Source organism: Hemibagrus wyckioides, linkage group LG19, assembly GCF_019097595.1.
Source record: "Hemibagrus wyckioides isolate EC202008001 linkage group LG19, SWU_Hwy_1.0, whole genome shotgun sequence".
Classification (NCBI taxonomy): Eukaryota; Metazoa; Chordata; class Actinopteri; order Siluriformes; family Bagridae; genus Hemibagrus; species Hemibagrus wyckioides.
The window spans coordinates 3,180,549-3,199,789 of NC_080728.1; the positions used below are offsets into that span (position 1 = coordinate 3,180,549).

Genomic DNA, 19,241 nt, shown 5'->3' on the forward strand with positions numbered 1-19,241 from the left:
AGGCTGTAGCACAACCTCCATCTAGTAGTGAACAAAGGCCAAACATGCTGCAGTCCATACAGATTAATAATGGATAATTTGCTTCTTTGTTTAGGTGTTGATGTTTGTAAAATATCCAATAAGACTACTGTCTTAATCTCTTTTGATCAAGAAAAACATTTGACAGAGTTAAACACAAGTACCTGTTTGATGTAGTGAAAGATTTTGACATTGAAGAGACATTTTAAAACTAGGTACAACTATATGTTGTATATGTTGTTGGGGGTGAGCCAATTTCAAGAAATTTCAGGCAAAGCTGTCTGGTTAGCAGTGCTGCTTAGCAAGAGAACCACATTTATATCTTTGATGTGTGTTTCACAAGGACCAAAGGTAGCCATTTCTGCAAATGCAGACAATGTTAAGATATTCATTATGTATGGCTTCATCCACTAAAGTCAACCAAGATAAAAAAAAAAAAAATTAGGCTTCATGGGCTGGTTGGGCACAGCCAGATCATATTTCACAGATACCTGCAAATGTGAAGCAGGAGAGAGATGGAATGAAAGTGACTCATATCTAAGCACTTGTGATCACCAGACAACCTTTGGGGAAAGGACTTGGATCATGTTATAGCAAATACTCGCCCAAATACAGGTGGGGAACAGATCACACCAATAATGGGAGAGATCAGCCAGGATGATGAGACAAGTTCTGACTGCTCAGAAGTACTGCACAAACAGATTAAGGACACCACAGCACAGATAGACTGCTTCTTAGAATTAATTCAATTTTATTGATTATTGCTCTTTTAACAATGAACATTGTCACAAAGCAGCTTTACAGAACATAAGAAACAAAAAAAAACATGCAAACAGACAAAACCTAAGGTAAAGGGAAAGTTTCACTAGCAAGCTATTTTCCAGATAATGCCAAGTTTGTAAAATCATCTCAGTGAATCTAAAGGTGCTTTCACCATGCAGAAGATACATATTTTAAAAAAATGGAGTGTAGGAAAGACTCTAAAACTTTAAATAATTGTGGATCTTTTTTATTATTTTCCTTTGTACTTTCATACAGACTAAAACAAAACTGAAGATGGAAGTGGTTTTGATTTCTGTCCTTTGTGTGTGTATGTGTGTTTGGGGTATTTGTTATTAAATATGTATATAAGTTATATATTTAATGCATTAAAGGCACCTTAAAAGTCAAAGTCTCCCTCTATCTGATTAAACTGCTGTTAGTTTAATATCACACACAACAGATAAGACAAACAAAATAAAATACTCTGTATGATCAATTTTAATTACATTGTTAATTAGAATAAACAGGTGATATGAATAAAAAACAATTTTACTAAGTTTTACTAAGTTTTTTTCAAAATCTGTTGATGATGAGTGTGTCATTTTGTCTCTCTGCAGTTTGTGTAAGTGTGGTGTATCAGATGAAGGCTGTGCTGTTCTGACTTCAGCTCTGAGATCAAACCCCTCACACCTGAGAGACCTGGACCTGTCTGAAAATGAACTAGGAGACTCAGGAGTGAAGTGTCTCTCTGCTATACTGGGGAATCCTCACTGTAAACTGGAGAAACTGTGGTAAGAACTTCCTGCTCCTCAATAAGATACATCCTCTAATAGCATAAACTAAAGCATAAGTTTTAGGTTAATCTTTAATGTCCTGGAGAGGAAGACTGTTTGTTTTCAGCATACTGATGATTTGACAGAGATCTACATTGATTTTGAGTCTTTCACAAATAGGAGTTTTATTCTAGTAATTTACATTTACGTTTATCATGCTGTTGGTATAACGTAGTAATTTAAATGTACTGATGTAGTGAGTAAGTAGAGTATAGAACTGTTTTGCAATTAACAGAAGGTGCAGTTAATCAAGGTCAATTAAAGGTCAGCAAAAATGAAGAAAGAAAAAATATGCTTAGCTGAGAAAATAGAAGTAAGTATCCAATTAATGTTTTTGTTACCTTATATAGAGGTGTGTGTGGGTTGATGTTGTTTTTTTTGTTACATTTTAGTGTGTATATGTGTATAAAAGTCTAACTGTGAGACACTGAGGGGCCCTTCCTTTTTATTTTTTTATTTGCAAGAGTGTAAGGTACTGTTGTGCAAAGATTTTATGAACTTTCCATTACTTTACTCTTACTTGAGATTATTTGAAAATCAGTGAAAAAACATATAATAATCATATATCATTGTATCGCCCGAAATATCATGTCTTTCCAACACACACACAGAGTGAATTATATCTCGTTGTGTCTCTCTACAGGTTATATAAATGTGGTGTCTCAGATGAAGGCTGTGTTGCTCTGACTTCAGCTCTGACATCAAACCCCTCACACCTGAGAGACCTGAATCTGTTCAATAATAAAATAGGACACTCAGGAAAGACGCTACTCACTGCTCTTAGGAATGATCAGCATTACAAACTACAGACTCTGAGGTGAGTAATAGTCTTTTAAGATAAATGTTGAAAAGACTAAAAAGTTAAATAATCATTTAACCTCATTATCTTTAGTTTGTACATTTCTCTTTAGTTCTAGTAAATATCAAAATACCAGGTGAAGAAATAATAATAAACAATAACTATTCTATTTAATCTGTTTTTTCCCTAATAATTGGCATTAATGCTGTTTTGTGTTGATTTAAAATTTATCTAAAAACAGAAGAAAGTTAGACAGAGTCTACAAAGTGTTACGTCACACTGCTGGTTTTGTCTGAAGATGATCTCTGCTTTATTTGTTTCTGATAAGCAGCACACTTTCTTTTCAAATCCCATAAGAGCAAATTAAAATGACCTTTTAAAATGGTCTTTTATGGCATATTGTTACAAATATTTTACTTTATATATATATGTTTTATTTTATAATTAGCCACTTTACTCACTCTGACACTTTATCTAGCACCCCACCTTTTTTACCCAAGTTTTTACTTAACTATAATTGTAGAACAAGAGCTAAACAATATATTAGTGTTGATTATTTTAAAGAAGCTACATGGATTGACAACTTATAAACAGGAGATGATAATGTTTACCTATATTCTCTTGAAAGTGAAGTAACAGTCCTGTTTGTGGTTATTAATTCACATATTTGTTTTACACTCAGTGTGTGACAAACTCTATATTTCTGAAGACGTCTGCATTTGTTTCTGCATTTCCGTGATGGAGAAAAAGTTTACAAACACCTCTATTTAGTTATAGCACATAAAACAGACTCAGAAGTTGTGTAATAATTGTGTGTTTTTGGCAATATCATGCGAGAAAGAGTGCTGTTCTTATTGTCATTGTTGTGATTCTACTGTAAGCTTGATGCAGCATGTAATCACAGTCATGTTTGATATTTGCCATTGTGATATTAATATGTACAATAGTTCTATAATCAAGAAATTATCATTATTGAGTAATAAATATTTAGTTTATTATAAATATTTCCAACAGTAGTCATAGCAGGAAAGAGCATTGCATGTTGTCATGGTAACACACATCCTGACTGACAGCCCATTGTACATGTAGTAAGGCTCTTAATGTACTTTAATTGTATAAATGTGTAAGGGATAAAGGTGGATGCAGCTGCAAAATTAGTTTATATTTACAGTGAACAAACCAAAAATGTGCCTAAGATAGTCAAAATAAACACTAGGGCACTAGGAACAGATATACACTTAAAAAGTGGATCTTCAGGAGGAATACACACAAAACTGGAGCTAGACTTGACAAACACACACAAACACATAAATAGGGGCTTAAACAGGTAAATAAAAGACCCAGAAATGACTTAATAAGCACAGAACAAGTGCACAACTGAACTGGAAATTGAAATATTGCTATATTGTATTTTTGCACATGTTGTCAGTTCATCATCTCATTTTATTACACTTCATTTACATTTCATGCATGTTCTTTTTTTTCGGTGCCTAGTGTCCTGTATTTTTGTGTTGTCTTTTTTGTATTTATTATTGTTGCTTTGTTTGCACCTAGCTGCACACTTTTCACTTTATGTGGCTTGGATGAACTTTCGGTCCTAGCTCTGTGGTGTTCTTGTGTTTGATCTTGATGTTGTATGTTTCTGTAGCACCAGGTCCTGGAGAAACGCTGTTTCATTTCACTCTGTACTGCATCAGATATATGTGGTTGAAATGACAATAAAGCTTCTTGAATCTTGAATCTTGAAATACACAGCCAATGAAAAGTGTACTCAAAAGTGTGCAGGATTGCCCTCTGGTGCTCTGGCCGGGAAATGTCCCAGATATCTGTGACAGTAACATTGCTAGAATTGTAATTTTATGTAGTGAACACAGAAGAGTGATGCACACAGTGTAATGTAGTAGTGCTGTTATATTAAATAGATCTTTTTGATGGTGTCTGTGATTTTTATTCATTTAGTTATTTACTTTTGCATTCATGTAATTATCTGTTTCATCAACTATTGTAGTAATATGTAATACATTTCTATTATATATTTATATTTAAAAACATAATTGTATAATTTTGAATAATTGTAGCAATAAAATAGATTGAATAAATAAAAGACATATACAGTCATTGGGGAAAAGAAAGTACTATTTATTTCAATTATAATTTTTTGTTCATCAGTGCCTAAATAATAATTGTGTGGTCCTCACTAATTTCTATGAACAAGGTGGTATAAAAAATGCAAAATGCAGATTTTTCTATGCATTTATTTTACATTCAAACACCTGTTTGGAAGATATAAACAAGTAACATAAAACAGTGGCGGGCAAACTAGGGTCTGTGGGCTATATACAGCCTGTTAGGCTATTTAATCTGGCCCATCAAGTATTTACAAAATTGTCATAAAGACCATTCATTTTGCCTTTTTCTGTACTGACCTTTGCTAAGGCTGTTTGTCATCTTTACAAACATCTTTACATGCAGCTATTGCATTAAGCATTACATTAACAATGAATGGACCAAAAAAAAAAAAGACGACAAACTTCGATATAGTGGCAAAAAGGGTGATGAACAACACTGTTCCCACTGAAAGTAAATAAAAGTTTTCTTTACTTTTTAGGTAATGGGTTTCACATATAATTTATATTAGTTCATCCTTTCATATTCTACTGGCCTGGCCCATCTGTCAAATTTTAAAACCCAGCGTGGCCAAAAAGTACACCCCTGATGTAAAACTTTAGAAACAATAAGTGAGCAAAAAATGAGCAAGTTTTCTGTAAGAGTTTAACAGCCTTCCGTCATTCTAGAGAAAGTTCTGCCCAATAATTGTTACAAAAATGCTTCTGTTCAGTTATTTGAGACTGCGCCACCTAAGGTATATCACCCCCAAAAATAGTTACAAATCAACAACTTTATTCTTACACAACAGAAAATGGACACAAGTGAACTAAACAAAACACACAAATGAGGACTGGCACAAATAAGAGATAAGCCCCAACATTGAAAATAAAGTAAACAGAATAAAAAACAAAACTCAATCGCCACAGCAACACACACACAAAAAAAACAGAACAAAAACAAAAGAAGGCACAGCAAACAGCAGAAAAGTTTGTAAGGATGTCAATGCCATTGGCCTGTTCAGCTGGCATATACAGCCTAGCCAACATTTAAACAAACCTTTTACCTTGACAACTGGGCTGAGTCCAGCAGTTACACTTGTGTAACCCAGACCACAAAGGCCCTCCTATGCCCGCCTTTAACCCATTATTGTTGTTTACAATACAATATAGCATGGGGGGACACTCAGGGGCAGCGCATCATCATGTTTGGCCCTCATGATTTCATCCATGAGGTCCCAGCGAATTGGTGTGATGATTACGGAGGAAGGCAGGATGGATTCCCGATCCACCACCCTGTGTACAGGGTCATGGTGGCAGGAGAGAGCTTAGACCCTCAGATGTTCCCTCAGACGGTTAGTGGGTTGATTATCAACCAGGTTGTTTACAACAATTCTACAGCCATGGAAACCACCACAACACTGTGTTGTGTGAATGAACACATTCATTCATTGTCTATGCCCGCTTATTCCTAGGGTCACGGGGGTCTGCAGGAGCCTATCCCAGCGCACATAGGGTGAAAGGCAGGGGTACACCCTGGACAGGTCACCACACATAGATGAACAACCATTTAGAATTACCAATCAACATGTCTTTGGACTGTGGGAGGAAACCGGAGTACCCGGAGTAAACCCACACAGGCATAGGGAGAACATACAAACTCCACACAGAAAGGCCCCAGGATTCAAACCCAGGACCTTCTTGCTGTGAGGCAACAGTGCTAACCACTAAGCCACCGTGCTGCCCCACTGTGTTTCACAACTACAGAATTCCAGAGAACATAGTATCAGACCGGAAGTGTAGTTCACATTGCGCATTTGGAGAGCATTCTGCTTGAGCCTGGGCATTAACGTGAGCCGCAATGTTGGAGTGAGTTTCTTTCATGGGGCGAGTATGCCCAAGACTGTCTCACCCGCAAATAGTCAGGCCTAACTCCGTTCCAGTGCATGTGTGGATATCATCCACCTTTGTCTCTGCCGTTGATGACTGGTTCCAGCATAGTGAAAAAGTCTGGGAGAGCGCGCCTGTGCGCCTTCAGAGGGTAGTACGCAGCCAGCACATCCAGCCCGACCACAGGAGGTGTCCACACCCACTGTATCTGTATCAACCCAGACAGTGGGTATAGCTCTCCACAGAGAATCTCTCCCTGAGACTACCTTGTCGAAAACTAAGCCCAAGATATACTGGTCCCTTCCAGGTCTTGCATCAAGTTAACCCTGTGACTTACTGCCTCTAACTGCCAGCCAGCTATCATATTTCAACCACATTCCATGTCTCCCTCCTCAAACCAGCCCAAGCCAGGGCCCCTGCTAAGGATAGTACAATGGCACCACCACCACCCATCAAAGTAGATGGGTCCCCAGCCTAATTGGTACACTCGACTCTCGATTCCCGGAGGTGGAGAGGACGTCTCCGATACCTAGTGGACTGGGAGGATTACGGCCCAGAGGGTCAACTCGGGTGACATTCTGGACCCAGCACTCATCACTGAGTTTCACCATGCTGAGTTTCACCCAGAATGCCCGGCACCCTGACCATGAGGCTGCTCCCATAGAAGGTGGTGGTCCTAGCAGGGTGGATTCTGTTACATTACTCACAGCTCACCTGATTTTTTGAACTTCCGTTTTACGAAGGTTCATTTCCGGTTTTCACTTCTGCATGTACGGACATTTAAACAGCACGCATGCCATGAATCAGTGTGAAGTATTGTTAGTTCTACTACATACGAAACTGTTTGTTTTGCCATTGTTTCGCCAGATCTTTTGCTCTGTTTTTGGATTTATTGCTCTTGTCTTAGCCCTTGTTGGATTCCTTAGCCATGCTGAGCGTGTTTTTTGTTTTTTTGGACTTTATGCCTGTTCGGTTGACTTGCTTGCTGTCTTGCTGTTTTGTGGGATTATCTGGGTGGATTTATTAAAGTTGCTATCGACACCGCAAATGGATTCAGCCAATCCTTCTTTACAGATTTATCAGACCACAGGACCTTTTTCCATTGCTCCATAGTCCAATCTTTATGCTGAAAAGTGGATTTCTTGAGACTACACAGCTGTTTAGTTCCAATCCGTTAAGTTCTCTTTGTATTCTACATGTGGAAATGCTCTTTCATTCACACTGCATAAAGCTAGTAGCTCTAGTAATTTTTTTTCTCAATGGGATAGATAGTTCTGTGATTTGTCAAGTTTGCCCATTTAGAAGACACTAAAATAGCACAATTTCTTTCCATAAGTCTCTTCAGTAGGAGCTGTTCTTTTTTCGATGTTTAAATAGTGGAGCGGCCAGTCTGCATAATATTTACAAACAGTATCATTAGTTAGCTTATCAACCACAGTCTGAAATGTCATTGAAATTAATATTAGACTCATTTTTTATTGTTACATTAACTGAACTGGTTAATTAAGTTATAAACTAGGAGTAATGCTTTGCTGTGTTTAAGTTGCTCCAGGATCTTATGATACTTCTACATTTAAACAAACGAGAAAGAAAATGCCTCTTGTGACCACAGAGTGTATAGTTAGTGAAATTATATTGACTAAATGTAAAAGGAGAAACTGTTAGGGTGTGCAAGGCATTTTATTGAGGCACACTCTCAATCAGTCAAAACCTGTCTAAAGCATAAAAAAGATTCTGCTACTGACGTTCAAAAAAAGATAAGAGGAGGAAGCGTATAAAATGACAGATTGATGCACAACAGAATACAACATTTAGGTCGAATCGATTCATTTGTCTGGACAACGGTGTTTCAACAGATACAGATCTGTAGTATAACAGCACTGGTGCATTAATTAACCAAAAGACAAAGTGTTTAATGTGACTTGTGGTGAATCTCCTATAGCCTTCCTCAGATGAACTCCTCAGATGCCAATCCTTTCAGGTGAGAGTACCACCAGTGTCTTGAAACCGTAGCTGTCCTGATTCACAGTGCACAATAAACCCATACTTCTCACTTCTCGGAGTCTGGATAATGCGTTATAACTAAATGAGTGATGTTTATATGTTCTCTATTCCCCAACATGGAAATGCAGGAACGCCAGAGTCTTCATCACATGCACGTGTTCACCACATACTGAATATAAAAGAAAAGTGTAAATTAATATCCACAAACTGGACTGTGATACTTTATGCAGTTGTCATAAAACATTATTATTATTTATAACAATAATAATAATAATTATTATTATTATTTATAATTAATCATTTAACATTTATTCATTCTTTCTAACATCTGTATTACAACTATATTATATAAATATAAGCTATGAATCCATCATATCTCTGCTCTCATCTAATCACAGGCTTTGGTGCTTTTTTTAAAATAATAAACACTTCAGTGTTATTTAGCTCATGTTCTACATTTATATTAAAGTGCAGACTTTATAAACAAGCTGAGGTGAATTTTACAGGAACGACAAAAGACATGGTGTGGTGATAGGGTGCTGGAAGTAGTGTCAGAGTGGGTAAAGTGGCTACTTAAATAAAATATTTGTGGCTCTGTGACATAAATTAAATTAAATTAAAACTGCTTTTATTTCCTAACCTGATAATTATTGGAACTAAAGAGAGAAGTACAAACTAATGATAATGATATTAAATCTTTTATTTTTTTATATTACTCACCTCAGAGTCTGTAGTCTGTAATGTTCATCATCGGTAAGAGCAGAGAGCAGATTCTTCCCAGAGTCTCCTATTTTATTATTAAACAGATTCAGTTCTCTAAGATGTAAGGGGTTTGATCTCAGAGCTGAAGTCAGAGCAGCACAACCTTCATCTGTGACTCCACAATCACACAACCTGCAGAGAGACACAGTGACACACTCTTCACTGGTTGTAAATATTATTGTTACATACTAGGTCTTTTGAAATGTTGTATTAAATAGTTCAAAAACTGATTTTTCTTGACAACAGACTTACTATACCTCATACCTCAAACAAAGTTTGGGCTCTAATCAGAGAAAAGTTAGTTTTTAGAGAAGCTGTTAGCTCATGCAGTTTTTGTCTATTATTGTAACTGAGGGCTGGTAGATATGGCCAAAAAATATTATAAGATTTTTTTTGTGGCGATAAATAAAACTGAATATCATTCTGTTTAACTATAAATAAGAAAAATGATTTCTAAAGTTAAGAAAAGATTTTGTAGTCTTTTCCTATCAGTCTCTGTCAGACACCAGTAGAGATGCAAAAAGACAGAAAATAAGATATATAAAATAACAAAATGTTTTTTCTTTGCAACTTCTGTCAAATACCTTACTTTGTTTAATTCAGATTACTAAATTTAAATTTGCTAGTGCAAAACACATGGATTAATTAGTACTGGTATTACTTTTGATTTAAAAAAATGTATTTCTAGTTTTCTGATATCTTTCTTAAAAATAAAGAAAATTGTTATTTTTGAACTTTGCATTGCACATTTTTGACCATGGCATTAGAGGTTAAGGGACAGAAAGACAAGTCTGTCCACTGTCTCAGGCTTTAACGCTAAACTATGATGGGTTACAATGTTACCACCTGTGCTAAACATGCGTTCAGAGGGAGGCTTTGTAGCAGGTATGTAGCATTTTGCCAGACGGCTAACTCAAAAAGTTTTCTCTATAGATGTTCCAACAGACGCCAGTGATTCTGTAAGCTTTTGTGCTATTGTCTCACCTGTGTGGCTTCTGGAAAATATTCTGTTTGCAGGCATTTTTTAAATGAAATTCCAGTCCTCATTAATGTAGTGGATAATGAGGCTCATGTAAGGCTCAGAAGTGAGGCTTAGACCATGTCATGGCAAAATTTCTAAGATCTTTTTAAGCTGTTTTTGAAAAATGTTTTCATCCAAGGAATTCATACCTGGTTATTTCACTGTTCTAATTGGAAGAATGTCTTTCAGTATAAAATTTTATGTCTTTGCTTCTCACCTAAGGCAGATATGAGTGACTACTGCAGAGGATTCACTGTCAGACTACCAGAGGAGGATTGTTTATAAGTATGGATGCTAGTGCTAGCAGTCTTGGACAACAGACCTTCTGTATACTCAACTTGATACATTATCAAGTGGTTAAAAAAATGTTGTTTTGTCTCCCATCTTCATTTGCGTTTCAGTGTGTCGCCTACACATTGTACAATAAACACTGTGCTGCTTAAAGTTTTGAAATCCAAACCACTTTCATATTACTACATTTTTGTGACTTCTTTTCACTACAAATTCATTATCTTCAGTGGGCATCTGACTCTCCTCATGGGCAATCATTTGTAAGTTTCTGAAATTTCTTTCTTTTCCTGGTTCTAGAACGCTTGTCTCCTTTACGGGTTCGTACATGACGTAATTGCTGTAGCATCATTACATCCACTGTGGATGAAGCATTGCTGTGCATCATGTAAAATGTGTGAGCAAAGTGTGTACTATTTATTGTGAATATTTTATTGCTCAAAAAAATACAGATAAGAATGTATTTATTATTAACGTTTAAAGATATTATCTTACACAAGTTTCTCCAGTGTACAGTGAGGATTCTCCAGTACAGCAGAGAGACTCTTCACTCCTGAGTCTCCTAGATTATTACTAGACAGATCCAGTTCTCTCAGGTGTGAGGGGTTTGATCTCAGAGCTGAAGTCAGAGCAACACAGCCTTCATCTGAGATACCACACTTACGCATCCTGTAGAGAGACACAACCATTCATTCTTCAGCAACATTTTTTTTTTTTTATCTTGGTTTGAGACTTACATTAAGGATTATGTGTTTATTTGGTGATTTTATTTTTCAGAATTATTTTAGGATTTTATATCACCTATTTATTCCACTTACCTGTTTAATATAATTAAAATGATAATTTAGACTTATTCACACACGCTGGGTCTTTAGAAATGTTTTATTAAACCTTTCCCCAATACATCATTGCAAAATCTCTCTCTCTCTCTCTCTCTCTCTCTCTCTCTCTTTCTGTCTTTAACAGATTAAAACAGACTTTTATTGACATCAGACATACCATAATCATACCTGAAACTAGTTTGGACTAGTTAGAAATTAGATAGAAGCTGGTAGCTACAGTAATTGGTTCACATACTTTTTTGTCATTATTATGATATTATGTGCTGGTAGATATGACCAAAAATATTATCAGATTTTTTTTTTTTTTTTAATATTGTTTGATATCAATATTTACCATGATATTCATTTCATACCATTAATATGGAAGGAAATGCATATCCATGTTACACCCCAAGAATGATTGTGAACAACTTGCATTGAATCACTTCATTTAGAAGTGAACTTCACAGGTTAAGCTACCTTTTTCATTTGAAGTTCAAGGAGTTGAGTTCAAGTATTTGAACTAAATTTGAATAGGTTCATCTTACGCTCAGATTTAATACTACATGAATCACAATAGATCTCATCTGCTTCTGAACAGTTATTATTAAAAAAAAAAATGCTACTCTCCACAACCAACATGGCTTTAGTTATTTAGTTTGAATCTGTTATATTTAGTTTTTAACTGTTGTGCATATATTTATAATATTCCAGAACAAAGGAAGTAAAAGTTTGAATCATGGTGAAGAACAAACACTATCATCAAATATAAGATGTAAATTATAATGCAATAATCCTAAATCTCTTCTAAATCCAATTACTTGCTAATAATTTATTATTAAATAACATCCAAATTATAAAACTATAAAAAAATTGGGTTAATCAGGGTCTAGGGGTTTATAAAGTAATTAAAACTTATTTAGAAGAATGACAAAGACAGATATGCCCAGCTTGTTGTGTGAGAAGGATCTCACAAAAAAGTGAAAAATAATTGGAAGTGTGTTTGGTTACCTATATGATTGTATTTGAGTGAGTGTGTTTATTCACTCTTTATGACCAAATCTCTTAAAAGAACTTATTATATCATTGAGAGAACTACTGAGGAAAATTGCATAGTTTTAATACTGACTCTTACCCGTAGGCTCTGTGACAAATTATCAGTTTGCAGTGAAAAGAAACAATCTTTCTCCTCAGGACAGGATGAACCTAAAACATCTGCTTCAGTCTCACTATTAGAGAAGGTGTCTTACTAAGGAGCAGGTCATGTGACTCTGGGAAAGATTATCTTACTCCAGTTTCTCCAGTTTACAGTGAAGATTCAGTGAGGATGTATGTAATAATCTGAGGCCATATTTTAATATAATTGAGAGAAATTTTAAGGAAAACTGCATAGTTTTAATACTGATTGTTCATTGAGCTGCTTCTTTAACACAGATCTGGCAACCCTGTTCATAGCCATTAGATGGATATGTACTAAACAAATGTGCTCTGACAGAATAAAGAATTTCAGCTTTATGTACACTAAAAAGAAATCAGCAAAAAAGCTCTTTTTACTCCCTTTTTCTTTTTTAATCTCTTAATATATTTTGCCACTTTTTTCATTTTCAAAGTCTAATTTGCTTTATGTAACCTTTCTATTTTTCAATGCTATGGCATTAACTTCCCATTTCAGTTTCCAACTTTCATGTATTTATTTTTAGATTATTTCCATTTCACTGCACCTTATACGGAGCATTTAACTTGTCTGATTAGTTTCAATGTAATAAATTAATTAAACTAATAAATTAAATAAATAAATTTTACAGTCATTTCAGACACATGGCAGTTGCATTAAGTCACATTTTGCACTGCAGCTTCTCACCTATGTACATCTTACCCATATGCTCTGTGACAAATCATAAGTTTGCAGTGAAAAGAAACAATCTTTCTCCTCAGGAAATGATGAACCTAAAACATCTGCTTCAGTCTCACTATTAGAGAATGTGTCTTACTAAAGAGCAGGTTATGTGACTCTCAGAGAGATGATCTTACCCCAGTGTCTCCAGTTTACAGTGAGGATTCTCCAGTACAGCAGAGAGACTCTTCACTCCTGAGTCTCCTAGTTTATTCCCAGACAGATTCAGGTCTCTCAGGTGTGAGGGGTTTGATCTCAGAGCTGAAGTCAGAGCAGCACAGCCTTCATCTGATACACCACAATCCCACAACCTGCAAAGATAAACAATGACACAGTCTACATCAACAGATGTTGGTGACCCTCAGAAGTACAGACATAAAATAACACTATACATTGAATTTACAGACAATGCTATTTAGAAAAAAGACAACAATATTTAGAGTATAAGAAAGGTTAGCAAAGTAACAAATAACAGTAGTGTATATCATATATGATGACTGTTTGTACAATACACAATATACAGTACAAAATGTGTGAGTAGTGCAAGCATCAGTAGTGTGTGTAACATATAGGGATGAAGTGATGAGTGACTGTTACAGTACAGTATTTATACACTGATCAGCCATAAAATTTTGACCACTGACAGGTGAAGAGAAAAACACTGATTATCTTCTCCTCATGGCACCTGTTAGTGGGTGGGATATATTAGGCAGCAAGGGAACATTTTGTTTTCAAAGTTGATGCATTAGAAGCAGGAAAAATGAGCAAGCAAATGGATTTGAGTGAATTTGACAAGGGCCAAATTGTGATGGTGATGTGCTGGTGGGGACGGGGTGGAGACTGCTGCCCTTTTAAGAAGCGCACAATGAAGAGTTGGACCGAGCATTCTTCAGTTCGATGTTCAGGCACATGGGCGCCAACAGAAGTTTATCTTCTGGTTGCGCTGTAGTGTGCAGGCACCGGTGTTGCCATGGGTAATGGAACTCCCTTGGTGCCGGGAACACGGACGGCTTGAGGAGCGTATGGAGGAGAGGATATCCGCATGAGAGTTCCAGGCGGCTGAGTGAGAGTGTCACGGTGGTGGCAATAATGGACAAAAACAGCGGAGCTGAGCAGACAAGTGACTGGAAGTGCAAGTGAGTCGAGGTGCAGCAAGCACGACGGTGACTGTAGGTTGTCACGTGTACAACACAGGATTTCAGCAGAACTGGGTACCATGGGGCTGCCCAGTCATATTGTGAGTACCGTTTCTAGTGTTTGATCCATTTCAAGCAGATGATGGATGAAGACCTGTGTTTGTTTAACATTGCTTAAGCTTATAAGTAGAGACTGTGACAGAAGTTCAGTACCAACATCCTAGCCTGTAGACCCTGTACTTCCTTATTTATTCTGTTTGTGTGCTGTGGCACTGGCTTGGGGTGGATTGCGGGATATTATATGCACAAGGGAATAGTAGTAATAGCTTTTTACATGTGAAGTGGGCTAGAGATACTGGCAGTGATTTGTCTTATCCTTCCCTAGTGGTTAGGTGATTGGAGCACCTGTCGCAGTGGAACTGAACCAGGACAATTGCTGCTGGCCAACAAGATATCATACACGGACTGCTTGTAGACTGCTTATGGACTGTATCTTTTTCCCTCATGAACCATCTCTTTTTATATGTTTGCTATTTTAGCTATGCTTGTGATTTTATCACTTGAGTGTCCATTCGTGCCTCACCCTCGGTGGAGAATGTGAGTGGTACTAACTGAAATTGGTAACTAGATAGACAAATTGAGTCCTGGGTCTCAGGTGGCATAGTCAGATACTAATTAGCTAAGGAAAGAAATTGCACTGTATTACGTTTAGTGGTGCGGCGCCCCCGCCCTGCCACACATATCTAAAACTGCAACTCTTGTGGGGTGTTCCCAGTCTGCAGTGGTTAGTATCTATCAAAAGTGGTCCAAGGAAGGAACAGTGGTGAACCGGCGACAAGGTCATGGGCGGCCAAGGCTCATTCATGTGCGTGGGGAGCGGAGGCTGGCCTGTGTTGTCCGATTCCAACAGACGAACTACTGTTGCCTAAATTGCTGAAGAAGTTAATGCTGGTTCTGATAGAAAGGTGACAGTATACACAGTGCATCACAGTTTGTTGTGTATGGGGCTGCATAGCTGCAGACCAGTCTAGGGTGCACCATGCTGACTCCTGTGCACCATCGAAAATGCCAACAATAGGCACATGAGCATCAGAAATGGGCCATGGAGAAATGGAGATGGTGGCCTGGTCTGATGAATCACGTTTTTTTTTTTAAATCACGTGGATGGCCGGGTGTGTGCCTGTGTGCGTTGCTTATCTGGGGAACACATGGCAGCAGAATGCACTATGGGAAGAAGGCAAGCCAGCAGAAGCAGTGTCATGCTTTGGGCAATGTTCTGCTGGGAAACCTTGGGTCCTGCTATCAATGTGTATGTTACTTTGACATGCACCACCTACCTAATCATTGTTGCAGACCATGTGAAACGGTATTTTCTGATGGCTCTGATCTCTTTCAGCAGGATATTGTGTTGTGCCACAAAGCAAAAATGGTTCTGGAATGGTTTAATGAGCACAACAGCGGGTTCTAGGTGTTGACTTGCCCTCCAAATTCCACAGATCTTAATCCAATTGAGCATCTGTGGGATGTGCTGAACAAACAAGTCTGATCCATGGAGGCTCCACCTCGCAATTTACAGGACTTAAAGGATCTGCTGCTAACATCATGGTGCCAGATACCACAGCACATCTTTAGGGATCCAGTGGAGTCCATGCCTCGGTGGTTCAGGGCTGTTTTGGCAGCAAAAGGAGGATCAACAAAATATTAGGCAGGTGCCATACAAGAGGAGTTGAAAAAGGTTGTCTAGGGTGTGAGGGGACTGTAGTGATTTTTTCTTACCATTTCCTGGTTCTTATGGAGTATACAGTGAGGGAAAAAAATTATTTGATCCCCTGGTGATTTTGTACGTTTGCCCACTGACAAAGAAATGATCAGTCTGTAATTTTAATGGTAGGTGTATTTGAACAGTGAGAGACAGAATAACAACAAAAAAAATCCAGAAAAACGCTTTTCAGAAAAGTTCTACATTGATTTGCATTTTAATGAGTGAGATAAGTATTTGATCCCCTATCAGTCAGAAAGATTTCTGGCTCCCAGGTGTCTTTTATACAGGTAAGGAGCTGAGATTACAGTACTAAGAACACTCTCTCTTAAGGAGTGCTCTTAATCTCAGCTCGTTAACTGTATGAAAGACACCGTCCACAGAAGGAAGCAATCAATCAGATTCCAAACTCTCCATCATGGCCAAGACCAAAGAGCTGTCCATGGATGTCAGGGACAAGATTGTAGACCTACACAAGGCTGGAATGAGCTACAAGACCATCTCCAAGCAGCTTGGTGAGAAGGTGACAACAGTTGGTGCAATTATTCCCAAATGGAAGAAACACAAAAGGACTGTCAATCTTCCTCGGTCTGGGGCTCCATGCAAGATCTCACCTTGTGGAGTTTCAATGATCATGAGAATGGTGAGGAATCAGCTCAGAATTACACTGAAGGATTTTGTCAATGATCTCAAGGCAGCTGGGACCATAGTCACCAAGAAAACAATTGGTGACACACTACGCCGTGAAAGACTGAAATCCAGTAGCGCCCGCAAGGTCCCCCTGCTAAAGAAAGCACATGTACAGGCTCATCTGAAGTTTGCCAGTGAACATCTGAATGATTCAGAGGAGAACTGGGTGAAAGTGTTGTGGTCAAATGAGACCAAAATCCAGCTCTTTGGCATCAACTCAACTTGTCGTGTTTGGAGGAGGAGGAATGCTGCCTATGACCCCAAGTACACCATCCCCAAGTGACAGGAAAACTGCACCGCATCAGAGGGACGATGGAGGTAGCCATGTACCGTTAAATCTTGGATGAGAACCTCCTTCCCTCAGCCAGGGCATTGAAAATGTGTTGTGGATGGATATTCCAGCCTGACAATGACCCAAAACACATGGCCAAGGCAACAAAGGAGTGGTTCAAAAAGAAGCACATTAAGGTCCTGTAGTGGCCTAGCCAGTCTCCAGACCTTAATCCCATAGAAAATCTGTGGAGGGAGCTGAAGGGTCAGCCACAAAACCTTAATGACTTGGAGAGGATCTGCAAAGAGGAGTGGGCCCAAATTCCTTGAGATGTGAGATGTGTGCAAACCTGGTGGCCAACTACAAGAAATGTCTGACGTCTGTGATTGCCAACAAGGGTTTGCCACCAAGTACTAAGTCATGTTTTGTAAAGGGGTCAAATACTTATTTCACTCAATAAAATGCAAATCAATGTAGAACTTTTTTGAAATGTGTTTTTCTGGATTTTTTTGTTGTTACTCTGTCTCTCACTGTTCAGATAAACCTACCATTAAAATTACAGACTAATCATTTCTTTGTCAGTGGCCAAACGTACAAAATCAGCAGGGGATCAAATCATTTTTTCCCTCACTGTAAGTCATGAAGAGTGGGCAGGGGAGCACCAAAGATTTTTCCTGCTATAACAACCAGATGGTGGTGGATGTGCACAGGACAAATTCAGTGTAGAACTGTACCAATAGCTCCTGTGGCAGACCAAGCTTCCTTAATTGGTGCAGAAAGTACATCCTCTGCTGGGCCTTGTTTGACTCCCATTTCAGATCTTGGGAAACTGTTGTTTCCAGAAACTTGAAGGATATATGACAGTGAGCTGTTGGATATTGTGAGTGGAAGTAGTGTTGAGGGGTGTCTTCTAAAGTCCACTGTCATTTCCACAGTTTCGAGCATGTTCAGCTCCAGATTGTTCTGACAGCACCATAGTACCAGCACCTCCAGCCGATATGCAGACTCATCACCATCCTGGGTCCACTGACTGTACTTCAAACTTCAGAAGTTTAACAGCTTGGTCCTTGGAGGTGTAGTCATTAGTATAAAAGAAGAATAGCAGTTGGAAGAGGACACATCCATGGGGAGCCAGTGCTGACTGTCCATATAGTGGAGGTAACACTGTCCAGCCTCACTTGTTGTTTCCTGCCTGTCAGAAAACTGCAGATCCACTGACGGGTGGCAGGGGATACTGTTAGCTGTAGGAGTTTGGAGGGGAGGATTATCAGGATTATTGTGTTAAAAGCCAAACCGAAGTCAACAAGCAAAATCCGTGCATCCGACCCATGTCCCTAGGTAGTCAAGGTTTTGAAGGATGTAGTGCAGCTCCATGTTATCTGCAACATCCACTGACATCCACTGCTTGGCAAGCAAGCTGCAGGGGATCCAATAACTGGTGATATCTGGTAAATTCCCTCTTTACCTTACCTTCTATTGAAAATTGAGTTTCTTTTGCCTGTTGTAAATAGTTGGATCTGCAAACCATAACGTACTTGTGTATTTCTCTTCTCTAATCCAGCAATGTGTTTATATCCATGGCAGTTTTCGAAATCACCTGCTTTAATGTTTGAAGTCTCTGTAATTCTACATCTATTGCTGAGATTTGGTCCAATTCCTTTGTAGTAAGGGCATTTTGGCATTCCTCGATTGTTTTGCTGTTTCCTCTTTGTCAAAATAGCCAAGAGCTGTAGCTTCACCCAGCTGACCTTTGAAAGCTTTCTTTTGCTTAGCACATTTTTATTTCCTTTTTGTCAATCTGTGCAGAGGTTCTCAGATACCTGTAAATTGTGGTATGAAATGGCTACTTTAACTGGCTATGTTTCAGGCTCTCAGGCTTTCATTTCCTCCACCTTTGGCCTTCAAGGCCAAAGTCTGGTGACTCTGATCACCAGACATTTCAACCTATATATGCCATTGTAATGCCGGTTGTTGCAATGCCTCTCCATCTTTTTTTGTAGAGTCTGATTGTCTTATTGTCAGTCAGGACCCAAACTCTTTTTTTTCTGCAAACAATTCAAAAGCATTTAATCATCTTGTCTATCATGAACCTAGCATGGCTGGATTGCTGTAGCAGTCAAACTTGGAAATGGCACTGGCCACCTTTAACGTGTGCCACCTGTCTCACTTACCCTGATCTGCATTAACA

At 38.2% G+C, this 19,241-nt stretch overlaps 2 protein-coding genes across 4 annotated transcripts in view; one reads left to right on the plus strand and one right to left on the minus strand.

Annotated features, from left to right (window-relative positions):
- The window catches only part of LOC131370456 (NACHT, LRR and PYD domains-containing protein 3-like), an 89,572-nt gene that overhangs the window by 29,974 nt on the left and 40,357 nt on the right, over positions 1-19,241 (plus strand). The window contains exons 7-8 of the mRNA XM_058417808.1: positions 1,398-1,571; positions 2,257-2,430. Of these exons, the coding sequence (XP_058273791.1) occupies positions 1,398-1,571; positions 2,257-2,430 (348 nt within the window). The remainder of the gene's footprint in view (positions 1-1,397; positions 1,572-2,256; positions 2,431-19,241) is intronic.
- The window catches only part of LOC131370005 (NACHT, LRR and PYD domains-containing protein 12-like), a 30,162-nt gene continuing 15,526 nt past the window's right edge, over positions 4,606-19,241 (minus strand). For 2 of the 3 annotated variants that reach the window (XM_058416993.1, XM_058416994.1), the window contains 4 exons: positions 13,335-13,508; positions 10,978-11,151; positions 9,132-9,305; positions 4,607-8,580 (listed from right to left, as the gene is read on the minus strand). In XM_058416993.1, the coding sequence (XP_058272976.1) occupies positions 8,571-8,580; positions 9,132-9,305; positions 10,978-11,151; positions 13,335-13,508 (532 nt within the window). In that variant the 3' untranslated portion in view covers positions 4,607-8,570. Of the gene's footprint in view, positions 8,581-9,131; positions 9,306-10,977; positions 11,152-13,334; positions 13,509-19,241 lie in introns of all 3 variants that reach the window. The other variant, XM_058416995.1, reaches the window with a different exon arrangement.